This window comes from Salminus brasiliensis, chromosome 6 (genome assembly GCF_030463535.1).
Source record: "Salminus brasiliensis chromosome 6, fSalBra1.hap2, whole genome shotgun sequence".
Classification (NCBI taxonomy): domain Eukaryota; kingdom Metazoa; phylum Chordata; class Actinopteri; order Characiformes; family Bryconidae; genus Salminus; species Salminus brasiliensis.
The window spans coordinates 3047090-3069488 of NC_132883.1; the positions used below are offsets into that span (position 1 = coordinate 3047090).

General features: G+C 46.9%; 1 protein-coding gene across 2 annotated transcripts in view; it reads right to left on the reverse strand.

The window, feature by feature from the left end:
- csnk1g2b (casein kinase 1, gamma 2b) overlaps window positions 1–22399 on the reverse strand; it is a 52346-nt gene that overhangs the window by 14951 nt on the left and 14996 nt on the right. For both annotated transcript variants that reach the window (XM_072681325.1, XM_072681324.1), the window contains exon 3: window positions 10614–10683. In XM_072681325.1, coding sequence (XP_072537426.1) covers window positions 10614–10683 — 70 coding nt within the window. The remainder of the gene's footprint in view (window positions 1–10613; window positions 10684–22399) is intronic.

Below are 22399 nucleotides of genomic sequence, written 5' to 3' on the forward strand. Positions count from 1 at the left end.
GAATCGATTATTAAAATAATAGTTAGTTGCAGCGCTGCTATTAACTAGGTTCCTCATAGGCGGTTCCTCATAATTATGACGTGTCTGATGTGTCAATTTTCTATTTCTATCTAGTACACGGTCAAACGCGCTCTACCGTCCCTGTGCATTTAAGACAGCATCAGGGTGCACTGAACACGGCCTGTGCTGTGGTGTTTATCCTGCGAGAGAGAGAGAGAGAGAGAGAGAGAGAGACAGAGAGAGAGAGAGAGAGAGAGAGAGAGAGAGCGATCTGAGGTTAAGCACCTCGTAACATCCACACAGACTGCAGAGGATTTTCCTGACCGCGTTGTGACCTCATAACTTTGTGAAAGGTCAGGATTCAGAAAGCACTCTACTAAAATCCTGCCGCCCATCTACAGCACAGACCCGCTCTGCTGGGGCCTCCATCAGCACCGCCACACACCCGGCCTCCATCAGCAACGCCACACACCCGGCCTCCATCAGCATCGCAGCTAAACAGCCATTAAACATTCAGGCCGAGCTGATTTCCACTGTAGCACTGAGCTGAGGAGAGGAGGAGAGGAGAGGGAGAGGGAGAGGCCGGGGAGGAGAGGGAGAGGGAGAGGCCGGGGAGAGGAGAGGGAGAGGGAGAGGCCGGGGAGAGGAGAGGGAGAGGGAGAGGCCGGGGAGGGAGAGGGAGAGGGAGAGGCCGGGGAGGAGAGGGAGAGGGAGAGGCCGGGGAGAGGAGAGGGAGAGGGAGAGGCCGGGGAGAGGAGAGGGAGAGGGAGAGGCCGGGGAGGGAGAGGGAGAGGGAGAGGCCGGGGAGGGGAGAGGGAGAGGGAGAGGCCGGGGAGGGGAGAGGGAGAGGGAGAGGCCGGGGAGGGGAGAGGGAGAGGGAGAGGGAGAGGCCGGGGAGAGGAGAGGGAGAGGGAGAGGCCGGGGAGAGGAGAGGGAGAGGGAGAGGCCGGGGAGAGGAGAGGGAGAGGGAGAGGCCGGGGAGAGGAGAGGGAGAGGGAGAGGCCGGGGAGGGAGAGGGAGAGGGAGAGGCCGGGGAGGGAGAGGGAGAGGCCGGGGAGGGAGAGAGAGGGAGAGGCCGGGGAGGAGAGGGAGAGGGAGAGGCCGGGGAGAGGAGAGGGAGATGGAGAGGCGAGGGAGAGGGAGAGGGAGAGGCGAGGGAGAGGGAGAGAGAGAGGCCGGGGAGGAGAGGGAGAGGGAGAGGCCGGGGAGGAGAGGGAGAGGGAGAGGCCGGGGAGGAGAGGGAGAGGCCGGGGAGAGGAGAGGGAGATGGAGATGGAGAGGAGAGGGAGAGGCCAGGGAGAGGAGAGGGAGATGGAGAGGAGAGGGAGAGGCCAGGGAGAGGAGAGGGAGATGGAGATGGAGAGGAGAGGGAGAGGCCAGGGAGAGGAGAGGGAGATGGAGATGGAGAGGAGAGGGAGAGGGAGAGGCCGGGGAGAGGGAGAGGGAGATGGAGAGGAGAGGGAGAGGCCAGGGAGAGGAGAGGGAGATGGAGAGGAGAGGGAGAGGCCGGGGAGAGGAGAGGGAGATGGAGATGGAGAGGAGAGGGAGAGGCCAGGGAGAGGAGAGGGAGATGGAGATGGAGAGGAGAGGGAGAGGGAGAGGCCGGGGAGAGGGAGAGGGAGATGGAGAGGAGAGGGAGAGGCCAGGGAGAGGAGAGGGAGATGGAGAGGAGAGGGAGAGGCCGGGGAGAGGAGAGGGAGATGGAGATGGAGAGGAGAGGGAGAGGCCGGGGAGAGGAGAGGGAGATGGAGATGGAGAGGAGAGGGAGAGGGAGAGGCCGGGGAGAGGGAGAGGGAGAGGAGAGGGAGAGGCCGGGGAGAGGAGAGGGAGAGGGAGATGGAGAGGAGAGGGAGAGGCCAGGGAGAGGAGAGGGAGATGGAGAGGAGAGGGAGAGGCCGGGGAGAGGAGAGGGAGATGGAGATGGAGAGGAGAGGGAGAGGCCGGGGAGAGGAGAGGGAGATGGAGATGGAGAGGAGAGGGAGAGGCCAGGGAGAGGAGAGGGAGATGGAGATGGAGAGGAGAGGGAGAGGGAGAGGCCGGGGAGAGGGAGAGGGAGAGGGAGAGGCCGGGGAGGGAGAGGGAGAGGGAGAGGCCGGGGAGGGAGAGGGAGAGGGAGAGGCCGGGGAGGAGAGTGAGAGGCCGGGGAGAGGAGAGGGAGAGGGAGATGGAGAGGAGAGGGAGAGGGAGAGGAGAGGGAGAGGGAGATGGAGAGGAGATGGAGAGGAGAGGGAGAGGCCGGGGAGAGGAGAGGGAGATGGAGATGGAGAGGAGAGGGAGAGGCCGGGGAGAGGAGAGGGAGATGGAGATGGAGAGGAGAGGGAGAGGCCGGGGAGAGGAGAGGGAGATGGAGATGGAGAGGAGAGGGAGAGGCCGGGGAGAGGAGAGGGAGATGGAGATGGAGAGGAGAGGGAGAGGCCGGGGAGAGGAGAGGGAGATGGAGATGGAGAGGGAGAGGGAGAGGGAGAGGCCGGGGAGAGGGAGATGGAGAGGCCGGGGAGAGGGAGAGGCCGGGGAGAGGGAGAGGGAGAGGCCGGGGAGGGAGAGAGAGAGGGAGAGGCCGGGGAGGGAGAGAGAGAGGGAGAGGCCGGGGAGGAGAGTGAGAGGCCGGGGAGAGGAGAGGGAGAGGGAGATGGAGAGGAGAGGGAGAGGAGAGGGAGAGGGAGAGGGAGATGGAGAGGAGAGGGAGATGGAGAGGAGAGGGAGAGGCCATGGAGAGGAGAGGGAGATGGAGAGGAGAGGGAGAGGCCAGGGAGAGGAGAGGGAGATGGAGAGGAGAGGGAGAGGCCAGGGAGAGGAGAGGGAGATGGAGAGGAGAGGGAGAGGCCGGGGAGAGGAGAGGGAGATGGAGATGGAGAGGAGAAGGAGAGGCCAGGGAGAGGAGAGGGAGATGGAGATGGAGAGGAGAAGGAGAGGCCAGGGAGAGGAGAGGGAGATGGAGATGGAGAGGAGAAGGAGAGGCCAGGGAGAGGAGAGGGAGATGGAGATGGAGAGGAGAGGGAGAGGCCGGGGAGAGGAGAGGGAGATGGAGATGGAGAGGAGAAGGAGAGGCCAGGGAGAGGAGAGGGAGATGGAGATGGAGAGGAGAGGGAGAGGGAGAGGGAGAGGCCAGGGAGAGGAGAGGGAGATGGAGATGGAGAGGAGAGGGAGAGGCCAGGGAGAGGAGAGGGAGATGGAGAGGGAGAGGGAGAGGGAGAGGGAGAGGCCGGGGAGAGGAGAGGGAGAGGAGAGGGAGAGAGAGAGGGAGAGGCCGGGGAGGGGAGAGGGAGAGGAGAGAATGAAGGCTGGCTGAGAAGACTGGGAGGACTCCAGCCTTAATAATTCACACCGGGACATACAAGCTGTGTACTGTAGCTCCGCTGGCTGCGCTGGTGATCATCACGTCACGCGTGTTTGCAGAGCAAACCGACAAAAGTACACAGTCGGGTCAGGGTTACCGGGGCCGGGGGCAGCAGGTTGCACAAGTAGCGAGAACGGTTCTGCATTTTCGTGGCTTCTTTATCACCTTAAACTGCAGATTTAACCACAAATAATAAGAATAGTAATAATAATAATAATAATAATAATAACAATAATAATAGTAATAATAGTAATAATAATAATAGTAATAATAATAACACAATTTAATTTTATCTGTCATTTAATAAGTGTTGATATTAATCTGCTAACGCTAACCTGCTCTGAATCAGGACAGAGAAGACAAGCTGGTTAGCATTAGCTAACTCGGTCACTCCAACTCCAAAGCAAGATATACGCCGATTGAACAGGTGTCCCCATACACACTGCAGCAAGACGCTGCTCCTCCACAGCACGTAGGCGACAGCTCTCATTAAAACGAGCTGTACCAGACTAACTAGTTCTAACGGCGCGGAGCTTAGTGGGTACGTTTTATTGTCGTCTCGAACCCGGCAGCTTTCCAGGAGAAGAAAACTAATGTTTAGAAGTTAAATGAGGGAAAATATGTAAATAATACACACACACACACACACACACACACACACTATATATATATATACACACACACACACACACACACCATTTAACTGAGGCTCTTACCCAGAGCGACTTACTAGGTTACTGGTATTACAGAGGTGGGCCAATGCAGTGATAGGAGTCTTTTTCTTTTCTGTAAATACATCTTTCAGCTCTTTATTACCTTTATTACCTTTAGTACTTTCTACTTTTTTTAATTTATCCCCTACCCTATTTATTGTTTAGTGTAATTTTCCTTTAGTTTAAGACTGTGTTCTGTGTTTCTTTGTTACTTGTCATACGTGTTGCTCTCACCAAGACAAATTCCTTGTATGGGTAACATACTTGGTGAAATAAAGAGATTCTGATTCTGATTCTGATTCTGAGTCTTGCCCAAGGACTCTTATTAGTGTAGCGCAGACTGGGAATCGAACCCCAGTCTCTCCCACATGGTGTGATCACATGTGCAGTAGATTTTGCTCATTTGATCCCACCATCTCTCCTCCATCTACTGCAGGCTTTGATGAAATCAGACATGTGGGTGTGTTATTGGTGTCGCTGAAGATCACTGCGCTGTAACCGCACTCGCGTTGAAAACTGCAGCCCTGCTTTCGCGTTTTGTTCTCTTTCTAAACGAGTTACTCCCTGTAAACAGTGAGCTGGCGGTGTCTGCCCGTCACGTAAACTGCCGAACTGAAAGAATGCTTTCTTCCTCAACCCACCTCCACCACCACCACCAGCTCCACCACCAGCTCCACCACCACAGGCTTCAGCGCAGAAGGCTACGGACTGCCGTCACTCATGCTAAAGACTTCCACAGCCTTGATTTTCAAATCAGAACATGTAAATACATGACATGGACAAAAGTATTGGGACATCTACACACTGATTGACACCTTGACAAGCTTTTAGGACACCCCACTCTAAATCCACAGCATCAATATTTGGTCCCCCTTTTTAATAATATATATATATATATATATATATATATATATATATATATATATATATATATATATATATATATATATATATATAAATATAAATAACAGTAGAGCGAGCCCATGAGCAAAAGAAATAATAAAGAAATTTTTTTGAACTACAGACCTCCGAGCAGGTCATGCCAGACCCACACTACAAAAAAGTCAGAGCTTCAATTTAATCACTTTTATATTTTTATGCATTAAAAAAAATCATTCATAAATAAATAGATAATTCCCCAGCAAAACAGTAGCACCCTAATCTGAGAACATATGGAAAAACTTCATTATATTTATTCATTATTTTTTATATTTATATATATTATTTATTATATATATTTTTTATATTTATAGTTTAGCATCCTACAACTACTGACGATAGAAAGGCCAGCCTGGACCACCACCTTATATCATTTAAACTCAACCCTTTAAAGACTCCACACTTTCTTCCACGTTCCCCAAGCATACTGTAGCTGGCCTTAGCAGGACCTAGTGGCAAGATCAGGCAAAAACAAGCCTGTGGAACGCTACAGATGCTTATCCAGCTCCAAGAACAGTATTTACAACTCCTATTAGGTGTCTAGGTGCAGTGTAGAAGAGCCCCGTTACCACAAACACCTTAACCAGAACAATAAGACTCCCAGCAGGGTTCCCTGTTTGCCACTGTGGCATCTGCGTCTGAGGCATGCTCCTCGGGAGGAGCTCCAGCGACATGCCTTTGAGGTGGATATTCGATAATGGCAGCCTGGCTGAGAGGAGCAGTGTCTATAAATACTGCAGGACAGCCCTGCACTCACTCACTCACTCTCTCGCTCGGAGAGCTGCCGCTCTGGCACCAGCGAGCTGGCAGGCTTCCTCATCCTCGTCCGCCCTGTCAATGAGATCACTGCCACACAGCTACATCCCCCCTCCCCTTCCCCCCCTCCCCACAGAACAGGCCACAGAAGAGCTCCAGGGCTCGATCAGAGAGTGTGTGGTTGTGTGCATGTGACCGTTTCTGACCATCCCGGCATGATCCTGCAGTAATCCTGAGGGAAACGGGGTGGATAGACTCTTTAAAAGTCATCCGAGTTGATTACAAGCACTTGGTAGAGCCACGCTTGAGGGACGGGTTTCTGCATGCTCTGCACTCACTGCATGGAAGACATTTGCACCCACTCTTCGTGCAGACCTGCCCCAGGCCGTTCAGGCCGGTCGGGTGACGCATGTGGACCACAAACAGTGTCACAGATTCCTGTGTTCACCAATGTGTTGATTTCTGCCCTGCAGAAAGCTGAAGGTTCTCCCAAGCTTCAGGGTTTTAGCAGGGTAAAAGAAGCTGGCCTTGCCATATTTGCCGAGATACAACTCCTTGAGGACGATCATCTCCAAAGCATGCTGCTACCACCCCCATGCTTTACAGCGGGGAAGGTCTTTATTGAGGAACGAGCAGCAAAGCTCCACTTTCCACAGCACTTTATCCTGGTCCTTCCGGGCATCAGAGTGCCCATGGGTGGGTTTTTTCTTCAGTAATAATAATAATAATAATAATAATATTTTGTGTGTATGTATTATCCTTCTTCCGAAGGAGGACCTTGTCTAGTCAGTACTTGGGTGGATGCCGATTGAATTTCCATTTCTCCCAGTTGACCCAGCAGTGTTTACTGGGATATCCAAAAACTTAACATAATTAAGTAATATAATCAACAAATTAAATAAAAACATAAAAAAAATTTATAGTTTCTCTCACCTTAAAATCGTAGAGCTGGGCAATATGACAATATTTTATCGTATCATGATGAATTTATGTTATTGTGATGGACAATAACTGGATATAAACACTGATCAGCTGCAGGTTTCATTACTAACAGTGTGATTAGACTGGATTAATTAGGTAAAGAGCAGCAGATGAGTAGAAATTGAGGATCTGAATAGTAGTTTATAACAATTTGTTGCTATTGATGATGTTTTTAGTCTATAAATATCATGATATAGGATTTTTACCATATCGCCCACCCGTATCTTACACTCCCCTATATCTCCAATTCCCTAAGAATGTATAAGAGGCTTTCTCCCTCATTCACAATCTGACCTAAGCTACTAAAAATAAGGGCCTATTTATCTTTATCGTTATTATTAAACAAAAGCTTTAGAAGGTTTAGGTTCTTTCTAGTTTTGCATCAATACTGTATCGGTATCGGCCCTGATACTGGCACTTACACACAGTATCGTATCGGCAATAGAGAGCATCGATACCATGAAGCTTTACTGATGCCCTACATTTTTTTTATTACATAGAACATTTTTATTTGCGTATTTTATTATAAAACCAAACATTTAAACAACCAGTAAAATCATAAATAGTTATTATCATAAACAGACGTTTAATGCACTCTCAGCATTTTCTGTCTGCATGTGGTGTTTATTGTTGGTTAAGTTGAGTTGAGTTTCAGCAGCTTGTTTAAAGGAAACACTGAAGTTTAGTAGTTTTAGTAACTAGTAGAGACGTGAACCTGAAGGTGAAACTGCTGCTCTGTTTGTCTCTAAACTGGCGTATTTTTTTCTCATGGCTCTGAAATGTGGATTAAACAGCAGTTAAAAGCTGTTTGGTGAAGCTGAGCCAGATTCTGCTTCCTTACCTGCTCCTGTTTCTGCATTGTGGCCATTTTTATTATTTTTTCAGCTCTGAAACTTTTCGAATGTGCAGATCCTCAACCAGTAAATGCTGCTCTATCAAGCTTATTAGATCTGATTTGGGATCAAATATAAAAAAAGTACAGCCTATTGAAAGTGGAACTCTATAAATATCAGGATTTAGAGCCGAGTATTTAAGTCAGAGTTGGTATCGGTACTCGGTATCAGTAGATACTTAAAAATCTGTGACTGTGCATTTTTCATTTTTGTGATTAAATGAATTGATTTTGAGGGATCAGCCTTTTAAAATAAAATATGACACCACCAAATATCATAGTGTCATTTGTAATGCAAACAAATCTGATGACTTAAGTGGCCTGAACAGATAAATGAATAAAATACATATGGGACATTATACAACAATTTTTTTACATGCATAAATAAATTAATATATGCCATCCTGCATTTTGGTAATACACACACAGAGTATGTATGATCCCCGTGTCCTGACACTGCATAAAAATAAGTGTGTGTGTGTGTGTGTGTGTGTGTGTGTGTGTGTGTGTGTCTCAATTCTTGAAAGTCAACCTTCCAGTCCACTGATCAAATGGACGTGAGCACTCAGGCTTTGACCAAGCTGTTCATCCTTTTCATTTAAGGGCTTAAAAAGGATCAAAGATCAGCCTCCTGGCCCTGAAACATGCATGGCAATTTCATTCAGCCAGGCCAGCTGTTCCACCTGCTTTACCAGCCACCCGGCCCCCCAGGATCACCCGGCATGAGCTCATTCACAAAGCACAGATCTTTCTGATCAAACGTACTGGGAAATATTCCATGGTGAATAAGCAGCGGCTGTGCTGCCTTATGAAGCGGTGTGTAGCAGAACAGCACAGCTATTGGTGGATTCTCAGCTGTGAACTTTTAACTGTGAGCAGAGTCTCACTTTATCATATTATACCCCATAATAATCTGATTAATAACCAGGAGGAGACCGGCCCCAGCTACAGCTCCAGCAACGAGGGAAGGAGACCGGCCTCAGCTACAGCTCCAGCGACGAGGGAAGGAGACCGGCCTCAGCTACAACTCCAGCGACAAGGAGAGGAAACCGGCCCCAGCTACAGCTCCAGCAACGAGGGAAGGAGGAGACCGGCCCCAGCTACAGCTCCAGCAACGAGGCGAGGAGACCGGCCTCAGCTCCAGCTCCAGCAACGAGGGGAGGAGACCGGCCCCAGCTCCAGCGACGAGGGAAGGAGGAGACCGGCCCCAGCTCCAGCGACGAGGGAAGGAGGAGAGGAGACCGGCCCCAGCTCCAGCGACGAGGGAAGGAGGAGAGGAGACCGGCCCCAGCTCCAGCTCCAGCGACGAGGGAAGGAGGAGACCGGCCTCAGCTCCAGCGACGAGGGAAGGAGGAGACCGGCCCCAGCTCCAGCTCCAGCGACGAGGGAAGGAGGAGACCGGCCCCAGCTCCAGCTCCAGCGACGAGGGAAGGAGGAGACCGGCCCCAGCTCCAGCTCCAGCGACGAGGGAAGGAGGAGACCGGCCCCAGCTCCAGCTCCAGCGACGAGGGAAGGAGACCGGCCCCAGCTCCAGCTCCAGCGACGAGGGAAGGAGACCGGCCTCAGCTCCAGCTCCAGCGACGAGGGAAGGAGACCGGCCTCAGCTCCAGCTCCAGCAACGAGGGAAGGAGGAGACCGGCCTCAGCTCCAGCTCCAGCGACGAGGGAAGGAGGAGACCGGCCCCAGCTCCAGCTCCAGCGACGAGGGAAGGAGGAGACCGGCCCCAGCTCCAGCTCCAGCGACGAGGGAAGGAGGAGACCGGCCCCAGCTCCAGCGACGAGGGAAGGAGGAGACCGGCCCCAGCTCCAGCGACGAGGGAAGGAGGAGACCGGCCCCAGCTCCAGCGACGAGGGAAGGAGGAGAGGAGACCGGCCCCAGCTCCAGCTCCAGCGACGAGGGAAGGAGGAGACCGGCCCCAGCTCCAGCGACGAGGGAAGGAGGAGAGGAGACCGGCCCCAGCCCCAGCTCCAGCGACGAGGGAAGGAGGAGCCCGGCCCCAGCTCCAGCTCCAGCGACGAGGGAAGGAGGAGCCCGGCCCCAGCTCCAGCTCCAGCGACGAGGGAAGGAGGAGCCCGGCCCCAGCTACAGCTCCAGCAACGAGGGAAGGAGGAGACCGGCCCCAGCTACAGCTCCAGCAACGAGGGAAGGAGGAGACCGGCCTCAGCTACAGCTCCAGCGACAAGGGAAGGAGACCGGCCTCAGCTACAGCTCCAGCAACGAGGGAAGGAGACCGGCCTCAGCTACAGCTCCAGCGACGAGGGAAGGAGACCGGCCTCAGCTCCAGCTCCAGCAACGAGGGAAGGAGGAGACAGACCTTAGCTACAGCTCCAGCAACGAGTAGGAGACCAGTAAATAAATGAATTAATAAATTATGAACCAGTAATTAGAAGAAACGGCTAAACTCCACCAATAGTAAGGAGAATGGCATAGCCAAAAATCCACCAATAGGAGAATAGCACAGCTAAAAATCCATTAAGCAAGAAAACAGCACATTTAGGACTTCACTAGCAGTAGAACAGCACAGTTCCAAAAAAAAAAAAAAAATCCACCAATAGGAAGCAGAATAGCACAGATCCACCAATAAGAACACAGCCAGAACTCCACCAATAGGAGAACGGCGCCATCTCAGATATTTCAGACTTGAGTACGCATGAACGTGTCTACTAGCTGAACTGGTCCCCGAGCAAGCGCCCTCCGTCTTTCCTGCGCTGAAGGTCCGTACGTCCGTACGTTTAGGTCACCGGACTGGAGTGTGGACTCAGGAGCTCCGCGAGGCTCAGGCAGTCGGCCGGGTCTGGGCTTACGGCTTATATCTGAACCCAGCTGAACTGCAACCCGCAAAAACCCGAGCCCTTCCTCCGCCGGCTCTCAGCAGAGAGGAGACCCGCCACATCAAAAACATCAGAACCCGCCGCCCCCGTGGTTCTCACAGCACTCAGGAGAACAGATGTACTGCGGCCAAGGAAAGCAGAGAACCTCTGACCTTCATGCTCACCTGAGCTTCCCAGCTGCTTATAAAACCTGTACTCCAGGTGAAGCTGCGGTGCTCTGGACTTAATCGGCTCCTGAAAGACAAAAGCAGAAAAAAAAACAACAACATTAGGGTGAATTTATGCTACCAGTCAAAAGTTTCAGAACATTACGGTGTTTCCAATGTTAAGTGTGTTAATGTCCCTTAAGCCCTGTCTAGTCCAGGGACCTTGATAGACCCAACCTACAAACCGAACAACGCAAGTAAATGAAGCTTATCTGTATAGAGGTCAGAGGTAGAGGTAGGTAGGTAACCATTGATGCACCTTTCTAACTCTGGCTTCACCTGGAGCAGACAGGACAGAGGTCTACTGTTCAGAGTGTGGTGAGGAGGACACCCTCCTACACCATCAGAAGACTCCAGTACGGGAAGAGCTCAGCATCAGAAGACACCTTGTAGCTTGGACGTGGGCTCAGGGTTTGACTGCAGGTGGAGCGATGCCAGTGGAGAACTGAGCAAAATTAGGTTGTTCTTAAACTTTTGACCAGTAATGTAGAGGAATTCAAACTGAAAGCTAAACCAGGGTTGGGCGGTACAACAGTAATAAGGTGAACCACAGCTGTCCATAGATACATCCAATAAGCACCCCTATCTAATAAGCAATAGATACGAAAAAAGGTAGACCCCTCCGGACCCTACAGCGAATCGTGACGAGCTCACACTGCCGACTAAGCACAACAACCCTCCAGCTTTGGGTTGGGCGGCTCTAAGTGACATTTCGAAGCTTAAATAAGAAGAAAAATCACTTAAAGGCTTCCAAAAGCCACGAGCGTGCAGCGGAGATTAGGGGCTGCGCGAGGCACATGACATAACCGTCTACCAGCTGAGCCATCATGTTGCATTAAGAACCTAAATCTTCATCTGAAGCAGCTTAGAGGAACCACCCCCCCCCACACACACACACACACACACACCCCACACCCCCCGCTGTGATGAGAGAAGTGATGGTCCGTTTCTGTAAACACATTTACCAGGAAGTCGCCTGAGCAGGCGGATTGCTCTCGCGTCCCGAAGACGACGCACTTAACCCGTTCAGGTCCAGTAACTAAGGTCCAGTAACGAGGGGGGAAATGCCACTGGACTATTGAGTAGTGTACATACACCAATCAGCCATATCATTAAAACCACCTGTCTAACATTGTTCATACGGTCAAAACGGCTCAGACCCGTCAAACCACGGACTCTGCAAGACCTCTGAAGGTGTCCTGCGATGTCTGGAACCAAGACATTGGCAGCAGATGGAGCTCAATGAGCTCCTGTCAACAGTTGTCCTTCCTTGGAGCACTTCTGATGCACAATACTGGGGGGGACGGGGGGGGAACACTGATGTACCTGGGATGTATATGGCAATATTACAAAAAAATAATAATACTTTATACTTCTATACATAATAATTTTAACAGTAGTGTGTGCGCATATATATATATATATATTAATAATATAATATTAATAAATGCACTTCATGCATCCAAGACTGGAGTAATATAAACGATATTGGGCAGATTGGAGCTGCCTCTGGTAGACGGGTCATGGATTTTTTTTTTCCTTTTGTATCAGCAGCATATCTTGACGTGTTTGATATAATTGAGGATTATAATGGATTAATCTGCTGATTATTTCCTCCATTAATCAGCTGATTATTATTTCTTTAAGTTTAAAAAACAATTATATTATATTTATAAATAATTGATCATTTATATAAAAAATAATGTTTTTTTATTTTTCAATATTGCCAAATACACGTCAAGTCACATTTATTTGTACAGCACTTTTACAGCTGTTGTCGTCACAAAGCAGCTTTACATAATTAGTCATTAGTAAAAGACAGAGACAAAAAAGCAATAACGTAAGACGAAATAAAGGATCAAAGACCCCCAGTGAGCCCCAACGGCGACAGTGGCAAAGAAAACCTCCCTCAGAGCTGGAGGAAGAAACCTTGGGAGGAACCAAGACTCAAAGAGGGACCCGACCCGTCCTCCTCTGATCAGAACTATTTATTAATTATTGATAAAAAGTTACCAAACCATCTATACTGTTGAACTGCTCTGATCATAATCATAATAGATATACACATCCCAGGTACATCAGTGTTCAGTGTCACTATTATCAATAATTAATAAATAGAGGACGGGTCGGGTCTCCTTGTGAGTCTTGGTTCCTCCCAAGGTTTCTTCCTCCAGCTCTGAGGGAGGTTCTCCTTGCCACTGTCGCTGTTGGGGCTCACTGGGGGGTCTTGGATGCTTCATGTCTTCTTATGTTATTTCTTTTTTTCTGTCTTTTACTAATAACTAATTATGTAAAGCTGCTTTGTGACGACAACAGCTGTAAAAAGCTACACAAATACATTTGACTGGACATGTATATGGCAATATTTTTACTATATCGCCCAGCCATCTTCACAACCATCTGGCGTAATAGCGTCTGGCTCTGTTCGTTTCTTTAGACAATTATGCAGGAAAATTGGTGCTCAGACAGGCCGGAATGGAACAAATGGACCACAGGAGAACCAAAATCAACCAGACAGAACTCCGGTCCACATAAAATGCATAGAAACTCTGATAACCAATAAATCAGACCATCTAAGAGACTTGGAGGAAAAAATTTATTGAATTAAATGAATCTGCATGAACAGACGAGGAGCTATCTGCAGCCACTAGCTTAATCAATAATGGAGCATTAAGATCAAACATGCTGGGAGAAGGGAAGTGAAAAGGAAATGACTCAAAACACCAGTCAGAGCTCTAATGGCCAATCAGCATCGCTTTGGTTTTTTTCCAAACTGAAAAAAGAACAAAGTGAGAGTAAACGCTCGGAAAGCTTTCTAGTGGTTAATGGTGTGTGTCTGTGAAAACGCCGAGCAATGCTTCCATCAGCCCTCCTCGGTCTCAGGTTACAGAGGAGCATCCATCTGGCACCAGTGGGACACCCAGCATGCACTGGGAGTGGCGCATTCAGGCTCCGGCAACATCTGCCTGCTTGAAAAAAACACCCAAGGAAACGTGACCTCCAGTGAGAGCTTCTCGAGTTCAGCCTGCCAGACCCCAGCTATCTCCAGAGAGTCTGGACAGCACCCATAGAGTTACAGGGCTGGTGGGCCGGCTGGCATTACGGGCACAGCGATTTCAAGTAATCCAATCTGAAGAAGCGTATCGAAATTTAACACCATACCACCAGACACACCCCTCAGCCTCTTCTGAGGGCCGCTCGTTTATCATCTTTCATAGAAACCGCTGTCGGCGAGGCATCTGGGTGCAGCCTATCAGTAGAGTAAAGTGGCCGAGGAGGGCCTGGGCGTTGTGTAGAGGGTCAGGCTCAAATGACTGGGCTTTAATCAAATCATTTTAAATACTAGGTGTTGTGATTTTTTGGGGCGCCGGGACAGACAATGAGGTTCTACTGGAGAACCTAATTAAACTAATTTGACCAATGTCTGAGAATCTGATTCATTTTGTTGCTGCAACCACAAAAATCAGACAACAGCTGCATTTTAAAATTAGTCTTATTTGCTTTCTTACAGCTAAATGAACATATCTGCATATTTCCAATACCATTATATTATATATATATATATATATATTATATAATTATGTATTTTTATTATATTGTTTCTATTATATAATTATATTTTTTCTATTATGTTATACCCATAATATAATTATATTTTTTCTTTTGTATTATATAATAGAAAATACATAACTATATACTATATCATATATTATATGATTATATATTTTCTATTGTATTATATTATATAATTATATATTTTCTATTATATTATATTACATATTTCCTGTTATATTATATATTATATCTTTTAAATAATTATATATTTTCTATTGTATTACATTATATTATATTCTGTTCTATTATATATTTACTATTATATTATATATTAGATAATTATATATTTTCTATTGTATTATATGATTAGATAATTATATATTTTCTATTTTATTATATAAATATATTTTTTCTATTATATATCATATCTATTATATTGTTTTACATATTTTATATTTGATCTAGTATATAATTATATATTTTTATTATATCTATTATTTCATCATATATTTTCTATTGTATTATATTTTAATGTGAAACAGTTTCTCTGCTACATGAGTTTTAAAGCTGGAAATACACCCCCCCCCCCCAACACCCCCTTCAAACAAAAAAATAACACCCCCATGGTTCACTGCACAGCTGACATTACTTACAAAAATATCATGAGCATAATAATAATAATAATAATAATAATAACGCTCGCAACATGTTACGAGTCAAGCCTCAAGTCAGATTCTCAGCAGCCATTAGAATAAGAATCGTGATTTTTAATAACCGAGTACAGTAACAGCGCACACCTCTGCCTCGAACCTCTGTAGTACCACTGAGTCCTGTAGCCTGCTAGCGGCAGCGTACCGGTTTACCCTGTTTATTTATACTGAGAATCAAAAAGTGGGATACAAAGCCCCTTATTTCCCTTCCTCCCAGCAGCTGATCAAATATCTGTTCAGTATCACGGATGAGGGCTGACTGATATTATAAAAACTGACAATATTTATGTTTTTTGCAATATTAAAAAAAATATATAGAAATTTTCACCTGACGTCAATGAACCAACATGGTACGTCATTAATAAAGCACTGCATTAGAGTAAAATACACCATAATGGGCAGTTATAATCTGCTCTGGTAGTTACACTACATGGACAAAAGTATTGGGACACCTGTTCATTCATTATTTATTTTTAAAGTGTATCCGGCATGCTTCTGTTGGAGTAACTGTCTCTACTGTCCAGGGAGGAAGGCTTTCTATTAGATTTTGGAGGAGCATTGCTGTGAGGATCTGATTGACTCCATTCAGTGACCAGAGCGTTAGTAAGAAAGTTCCATGACCATCACTCCACCCCATCCCCATAAAACATCCCAAAAGTACTGGATGGAGCTCCACCACCACCACCACCACCACCATCATCATTCCAGAGAACACAGTCCTTCCACTACTCCACAGCTCCTCAATGCTGGGGGGCTTTATACCCCTCTACTAGCTCACGCCTGGCATTATTAGGCAGCATGGTGCCAATAGGTTCATGTTTGTTGATCTGCTCCAGAGAGTCCTATTGTATTGGCAGTACTACGTCTTTACAGAGACAGGACTAGTAAGTGTGCATATGCACATCTGTGTCAGCAATGAATGGGTGCAACTTCAAGCGAAGTAGCAAAGTGCATTCATTAGTGGGGTGTCCACAAACATTTGACATTTGGAGTAGGTTAATGGAAAATGAGAGTGCAGTGCAGACAGTGCATTTTCCTTTCATATCAAGGAGCAGAAAGTCGTAGCATGGCGCGAGAGATCCGACAGCGCCGCAGAAACGATAAACTGTGCCGCCCGAACACGGATACCATCAAATGAGCCCTGAATGCATGTCCTGAATACGCAAGGGGAGCCAAATGGCCTACATTGTACGGCGATCGTGAGCGACGTGTCAGATTAAGGCCTCGATGTCTCTAAACTCCGGCAATGATGATGAGGATGATGATGATGGATACAGAGCCATTCAGTTGCATAATGCAAATTATCCAAGGCTTCATACCCTCACAGCAGAGCCTCACAGTCATTACGAAACAATCATCACGCAAAGAGGTCGCTGTGCACAGGGGGAGGGAGGTTAATCCGCCCCAGCCACTGATATCGGTTCATGCTGTCCTGACGAGCGCTTCGTTACTTCCTGCTAATACAGAGGGGGATAATACGGTCTTGCTTTCAGGCCACAGTGTCTCCAATTTTATTAAACTCGTAATAATCCACTCCAACAAAGCAGCCCATCACAAACCAATGATAATAAAAAAAAGCCAGGTTAAACCCACCTAGCGTTCTACATCAGCGGGACGGGAGATACCTGCTCTAGGCTGGAGAGCGTTCGCTGCTTCGGCACCACCCAGTACACGACCCACATCCACATCCACTCACAGCAAGACACTGCATAAGTGGTCTGTTATTTAAGATTCACGCTCAACTACCACTCATAGGCCAGAACATTAGCACCACCAGCCTGATACTGAGTAGATTTTGAGCTCGAGTCCTATTCTATTGGCAGTGCTAGTTCTTCGGAGCTCGAGTCCTATTCTATTGGCAGTGCTAGTTCTTCAGAGCTCGAGTCCTATTCTATTGGCAGTGCGTCTTCTTCGGAGCTCGAGTCCTATTCTATTGGCAGTGCGTCTTCTTCGGAGCTCGAGTCCTATTCTATTGGCAGTGCGTCTTCTTCGGAGCTCGAGTCCTATTCTATTGGCAGTGCGTCTTCTTCGGAGCTCGAGTCCTATTCTATTGGCAGTGCGTCTTCTTCGGAGCTCGAGTCCTATTCTATTGGCAGTGCGTCTTCTTCTGAGCTCGAGTCCTATTCTATTGGCAGTGCTTCTTCTTCGGAGCTCGAGTCCTATTCTATTGGCAGTGCTTCTTCTTCGGAGCTCGAGTCCTATTCTATTGGCAGTTCTTCGGAGCTCGAGTCCTATTCTATTGGCAGTGCTTCTTCTTCGGAGCTCGAGTCCTATTCTATTGGCAGTTCTTCGGAGCTCGAGTCCTATTCTATTGGCAGTGCTTCTTCTGAGCTCGAGTCCTATTCTATTGGCAGTGCTTCTTCTGAGCTCGAGTCCTATTCTATTGGCAGTTCTTCTGAGCTCGAGTCCTATTCTATTGGCAGTACTTCTTCTTCAGAGCTCGAGTCCTATTCTATTGGCAGTACTTCTTCAGAGCTCGAGTCCTATTCTATTGGCAGTACAAGCGAAGTAGCTGAGCGCATTCATTAGATGAGGTGTCCACAACAGATCTGACCATCCAAGGCATTCATGGTCAAAGACTGTGCCCTGTGGTCTCTGGTGCCAAGACGTAAGCAGCAGATCCATCTTCTGATCCAAGTCCAGTCTCCTCAATTGAGCCTTAGGTGCCCACGACCCTCATCCAATACCCGATCCAGCTAATTTTGTTAATATCGGGATCGATATCCGCTCCTAATATCGGATCGGTGCATCTCTACCAGGAACCTCATGGGGCTAGAAGGCTTTTGCAGGAAGAACGGACGAATATTTAGTACCTAATACCGTCCAAGATGTTAACCTCTGGGTTGACCTCAGGTGTCTGATCCCAAATCAGTGATTTTGAACCCTGCTAGCGCTCTCCGGTGGTGTGTGAGGTGAAAGAGGTCAACTTCAGGTCGCTTTCGCAATACGAAAAGCTGAGGTGGACCTGGCTTAAGCCAACAGGAACAGCCAGTGCTGATACGCAGGTCTCGTCTAGGTGCATTCTGATGATGCTTCTCTACAGCGAGGTGATTCATCACTATTGCTGAGGGGAGCAAAGGGAGCGCAGGCTGCACAGGCCAGCAGCACCAGCGAGAACACGATACAGCCTTTTTTTTTTTTAATGTGACCATCAGCATGTTTTGTTTAAAATGGCAACCCTGCATTTTTGCGGCGTCCAGCGCCAGCCTCGTCTTTATCCTCACGTTCTTATGAATCAGTGTTTCTCAGAGAAATCCGCTTTGCAAGGGCAGAAGGGTCCAAAAGCAGCTTTGGGCTAAAAGGAAGCTCGGCTCAGAGACTGCGTCTGCAAGACAGCGAGGGCACAGGAGCCTCACATAGTTCATATAGTCCATCTCTGCGATGGTCAGCGGAGACCAAGAGGACCTATTTGGAAGGTCTGCCTTACTGTGGGTGTAGTGGCCATTTAAACCAGGTATTACTGACGTTCCTGTATCTGAATAATGACCTCCCTCGTCCGTACGCGCCGAGACACCTCACTGCGGTCGTGTTCAGCAGAGCGCCTCTACCCTGATCTGAGGTTACTCTAATGGACTAGCCTTATTTGAGCATCTGGTGCTGGAATCTAAAGTCAATTATGCAGTATGGAGATTAAACGCCAGCGTTTTACCCGGACTGAGGAGCACAGAGTCATAAAGAGATTGCTAATAGTAGCTTCACGATGCTAACACGGCAAACCGCTACAGCTGCTAGGTCAAATTTTCATCTCGCACATAATTTAAGTACTTAGCACTTTTAAAAAAGGGCTTCGTAAATACAATCTGAGTACAGTATAAAATAGTAAATACAAGAATATTTATTATTATTATTATTATTATTATTTCGCTTGTGATCATTATTTTTTACCTTTTAAAAGGAATGGTTTGGAGAAAAATCTAATTACCATGATTTATCACTGACCCCAGTTTGCTTCCTGCATTTAGAAAGAGATGCTAGGCTACTAGAGGTCGGACGATACATCGGTCGGACGATACATCGGTCGGACGATACATCGGATATGTCTCTTCATATAAAAGTCTTTAAAATATAAAATATATATATTTCATATATATTTATATATAAAAGGTCATTTTTAAAAAGGTATATAAAAAGTCTTTAAATATCATAAGATTACTGTCTTCCGAGAGTACTAAGTGCGCAGGGCAATGCTGGACGCTCGTCTTCCGCGGATCCTAAAGGATGGTGCTTTATCCTTTATCCTATAAGCACAAAAACGAAACTTCTCCACAGAGCTGAAGGGTGGAGCAATCACTAGATCCACTTCAGCCCAGCCCAGCCCAGCATGTAGTATCCCTCCGCTCACTGCGGCCTGGTTAGAACGTGGACCAGTCAGTCCTACAATGCGGATTGTTACGTGGACGATAACACCACCGACCGAATTTTAGCTCAACTGTTTAAATAAGGTGCATCCAGTCGGTTTCAGCACTTGTTTGTGTGTCATTGTGTGTAACCAACTAATACGGTTTGTTAGCAACATTATCCTAGCATAGCAGAAGCACTCGTCGGACGCCACACACGCCTGGGCTGTTACTTGGTCAGTAATAGACAGTGTTCGTGGTGATTTGCTGCTGATCGGACAAATCGGACATCACGGCTGGCCATGATATTTAGTACAAAGGCAACAAGGAAACGTGTGAATTAGCAAACAGGCTTGTAACCTTTTTAAAATTCACCGTTTGCCCATTTTCTCCTAATTTTAGACATGCCGAGCATGGCACAGTGGCAGGGCTGACCCACTGAAGGCCAGCAGGAGTTCTGCCTCGTCGGTGGGCATATAACCGTAGAGATACAGCCCATTTGCCTTGTCCCTCACTTAGCAGTTGGGGAGGAAAGGGACACTGGTGCTTTTCCCTCCCCAACGAGGCTAAAGCCAACTGCACTCTCAGGGCCTAAAGGTCAAAAACAGCACCCCACACACACCCATACACACACCAGGGCTCTAGAATATTACCTTAAACACTCCATTACAATCTTTGCTGACATGTGGAAATTATAAGAGATGGACCGATCAGGCTACTGATCGCCAATGCCAACCTTAAGCTTTCCTGGCACACTTGGTAAGGCGTACCACTAGGCCACTAGACTCCGGGGGGACTAAGGTGGTCCAGCAGACTAATCCAGGGTCATGCTGCTTGCCATCAGCAGCCGGAGCTCGAGAGAGCACAACTGGACTTGCTACCCCTGCAAGAAACGTTACTTTTCTACATTATACAACTACATGAGCCGTTTGAGCCGTGCACGAGCGTACTGCCACCTAGCAGTTACAAGAGGAACTGCAGGGTCTTGTGACCCTCAGGATCAGCTAAAGCATTTAATTTTAATAGTCAATATCCTGGTTTTTAACGGTCACTGTTTGGACACAGGGGTTCAAATGACATTTCATTAAAAAATACGAAGCGTTCTCAGAGCGAAGCCATAGTGGACTTATTTTTTACTCAAATATGAACCGTTTTGAAGAAGCTTTAATTAGTAAAGAACTTTTAAAAGGTTCCTCATTAAGGTTGGACGGGATAACGGTAATTCTGTATATTTCACCCAGCAGAACCGGCCTCTCAGTTCTCCTTTCTGTTCTTCCCAACATCAGTCGCTCGGCTTCGCTCTCAGCCATTTTTTTGGTCAGCGCTAGTGTCAGAGGTCAGCAGTCAGTCAGCAGCAGTAGCTCTGGTGGCAACTGGGTGGAGCTGTAGCTGAGCTAGCTGAGTAAAGGCTAGCTTAGAGAGTGGCTACAGATCCTCTAGACGTTTATAAGTGGGCTTCCTGTCAGACAGGCTAGAAATTGGTCTGTTATCCTGCTAACTGAGCTAATGCTAACCAGCTTCTCTCTCCTGATTGGTTGGTGTGAGACTGAACTAAAGGGTTAGATGTTTGCAATTTATTTATTAGCTACTTATATTCAGTTTTGACTGACATTTTATTTATACATACATACATACTATATATATATATATATATATATATATATATATATATATATACACACACACACACACACACTATTATACACTAGTATACTGTATGTGTATATACATACATACTATATATATACACACATACACTATATATATATATATATATATATATATATAAAGTGTTTATATAAATAAATAAAAAGTGTGTATGTATATATACACACACTTTACTTATGTATTTATTTATTTGTATATACACTATATATATGCATGTATGTATATACACATACAGTATACTAGTGTATAATAGTATAATAGTGTGTGTGTATATATATAACGTATCAGTCAAAACTGAGCGTCACTTTGTCAAACACACAAACACTAATCAATCTTTTTAAATTTAGATATACATATATATATTTTTTATTATTTTTATATATTTAATTATTAATTCATTTTTATTTTAATTTTTATTTTATTTTGTTCCACCAATGTTTATTATTTTAGTGAATACATTTATATCTGTGTGTTAATTTGTTGTTTTTTTGTTGTTTTTTTTTACTAAGTTAGTAAAGTAATGTTTAAGTCAGTCCTGATGCCTTACGTCTCTCCCACATGGTGAGGTATATGGTATATATACACAGTATATTAATTCAACCATGGTATCGGACTGGTATCAGGTATCGACCGATATGCAAAGTTTGCGTATCTGTATCGGATCGGAACTGAAAAAGCTGGATCGGTGCATTCCTAGTTAAACATTAGCAGCTGTTGTCAGACTGACGGTTTAACCTTTATTAAAGGACAAATCAAACAATAGTTTTCCGCCCTGTGAGCAAACCGAACTTTGTATTTGATCGTTTTACAGTTTTAAAATAAGGCAGGTTGAGGTGCTGCATGTACCACCACTGGCGCAACCTGCGCAACTTCCAGCCCCCGCCCCCTTTGTCCAACTTCGCAACAGTTGCCATGACAGAATGCATTTGTGGGCGGAGCATGGAGAGATCAAACACAACATGCAAAACAGTCACAATATGTCCCCATCACGCAACACAACAAATTCCATCAAACTCCACCTCAGAAACGCTAGGCCATGTGTGCCGGCCCTCCCTGCCAGCGTTTCAGATCAGATTTCAGGCTCCCAGATGGAGGCGGCAGCTGCAGCAGGCCGATCCCGGCGCTTCAAACACAAGCAGACATGCGGCGCGATCTGGTACCGGTCCTCACTGGCACAGCAATTCCTAAAATTGAAAGGAGCACACAGTTGTCCGCTCTCAGCAGCCTGAACGAACGGAATAGGCCGGTCTGGCTAAGCCCTGACTAAAGCCTGTGCAGAGGCCCTGCGCTTCAGCTCCTGAGCCTCATTACTACAATACTGTCATAATTAACACCAGCTTAATACGACCACAGCAGACGTCCATCAATATCTGCTGACCGGTACCAGAGCAAACCCAGTCTGACCATCCAGAGGCGTCTGATCCTCCAGTCAGTAACGAGAACGAGAGAGAGAGGGGACACAGGAAAGGGAGAA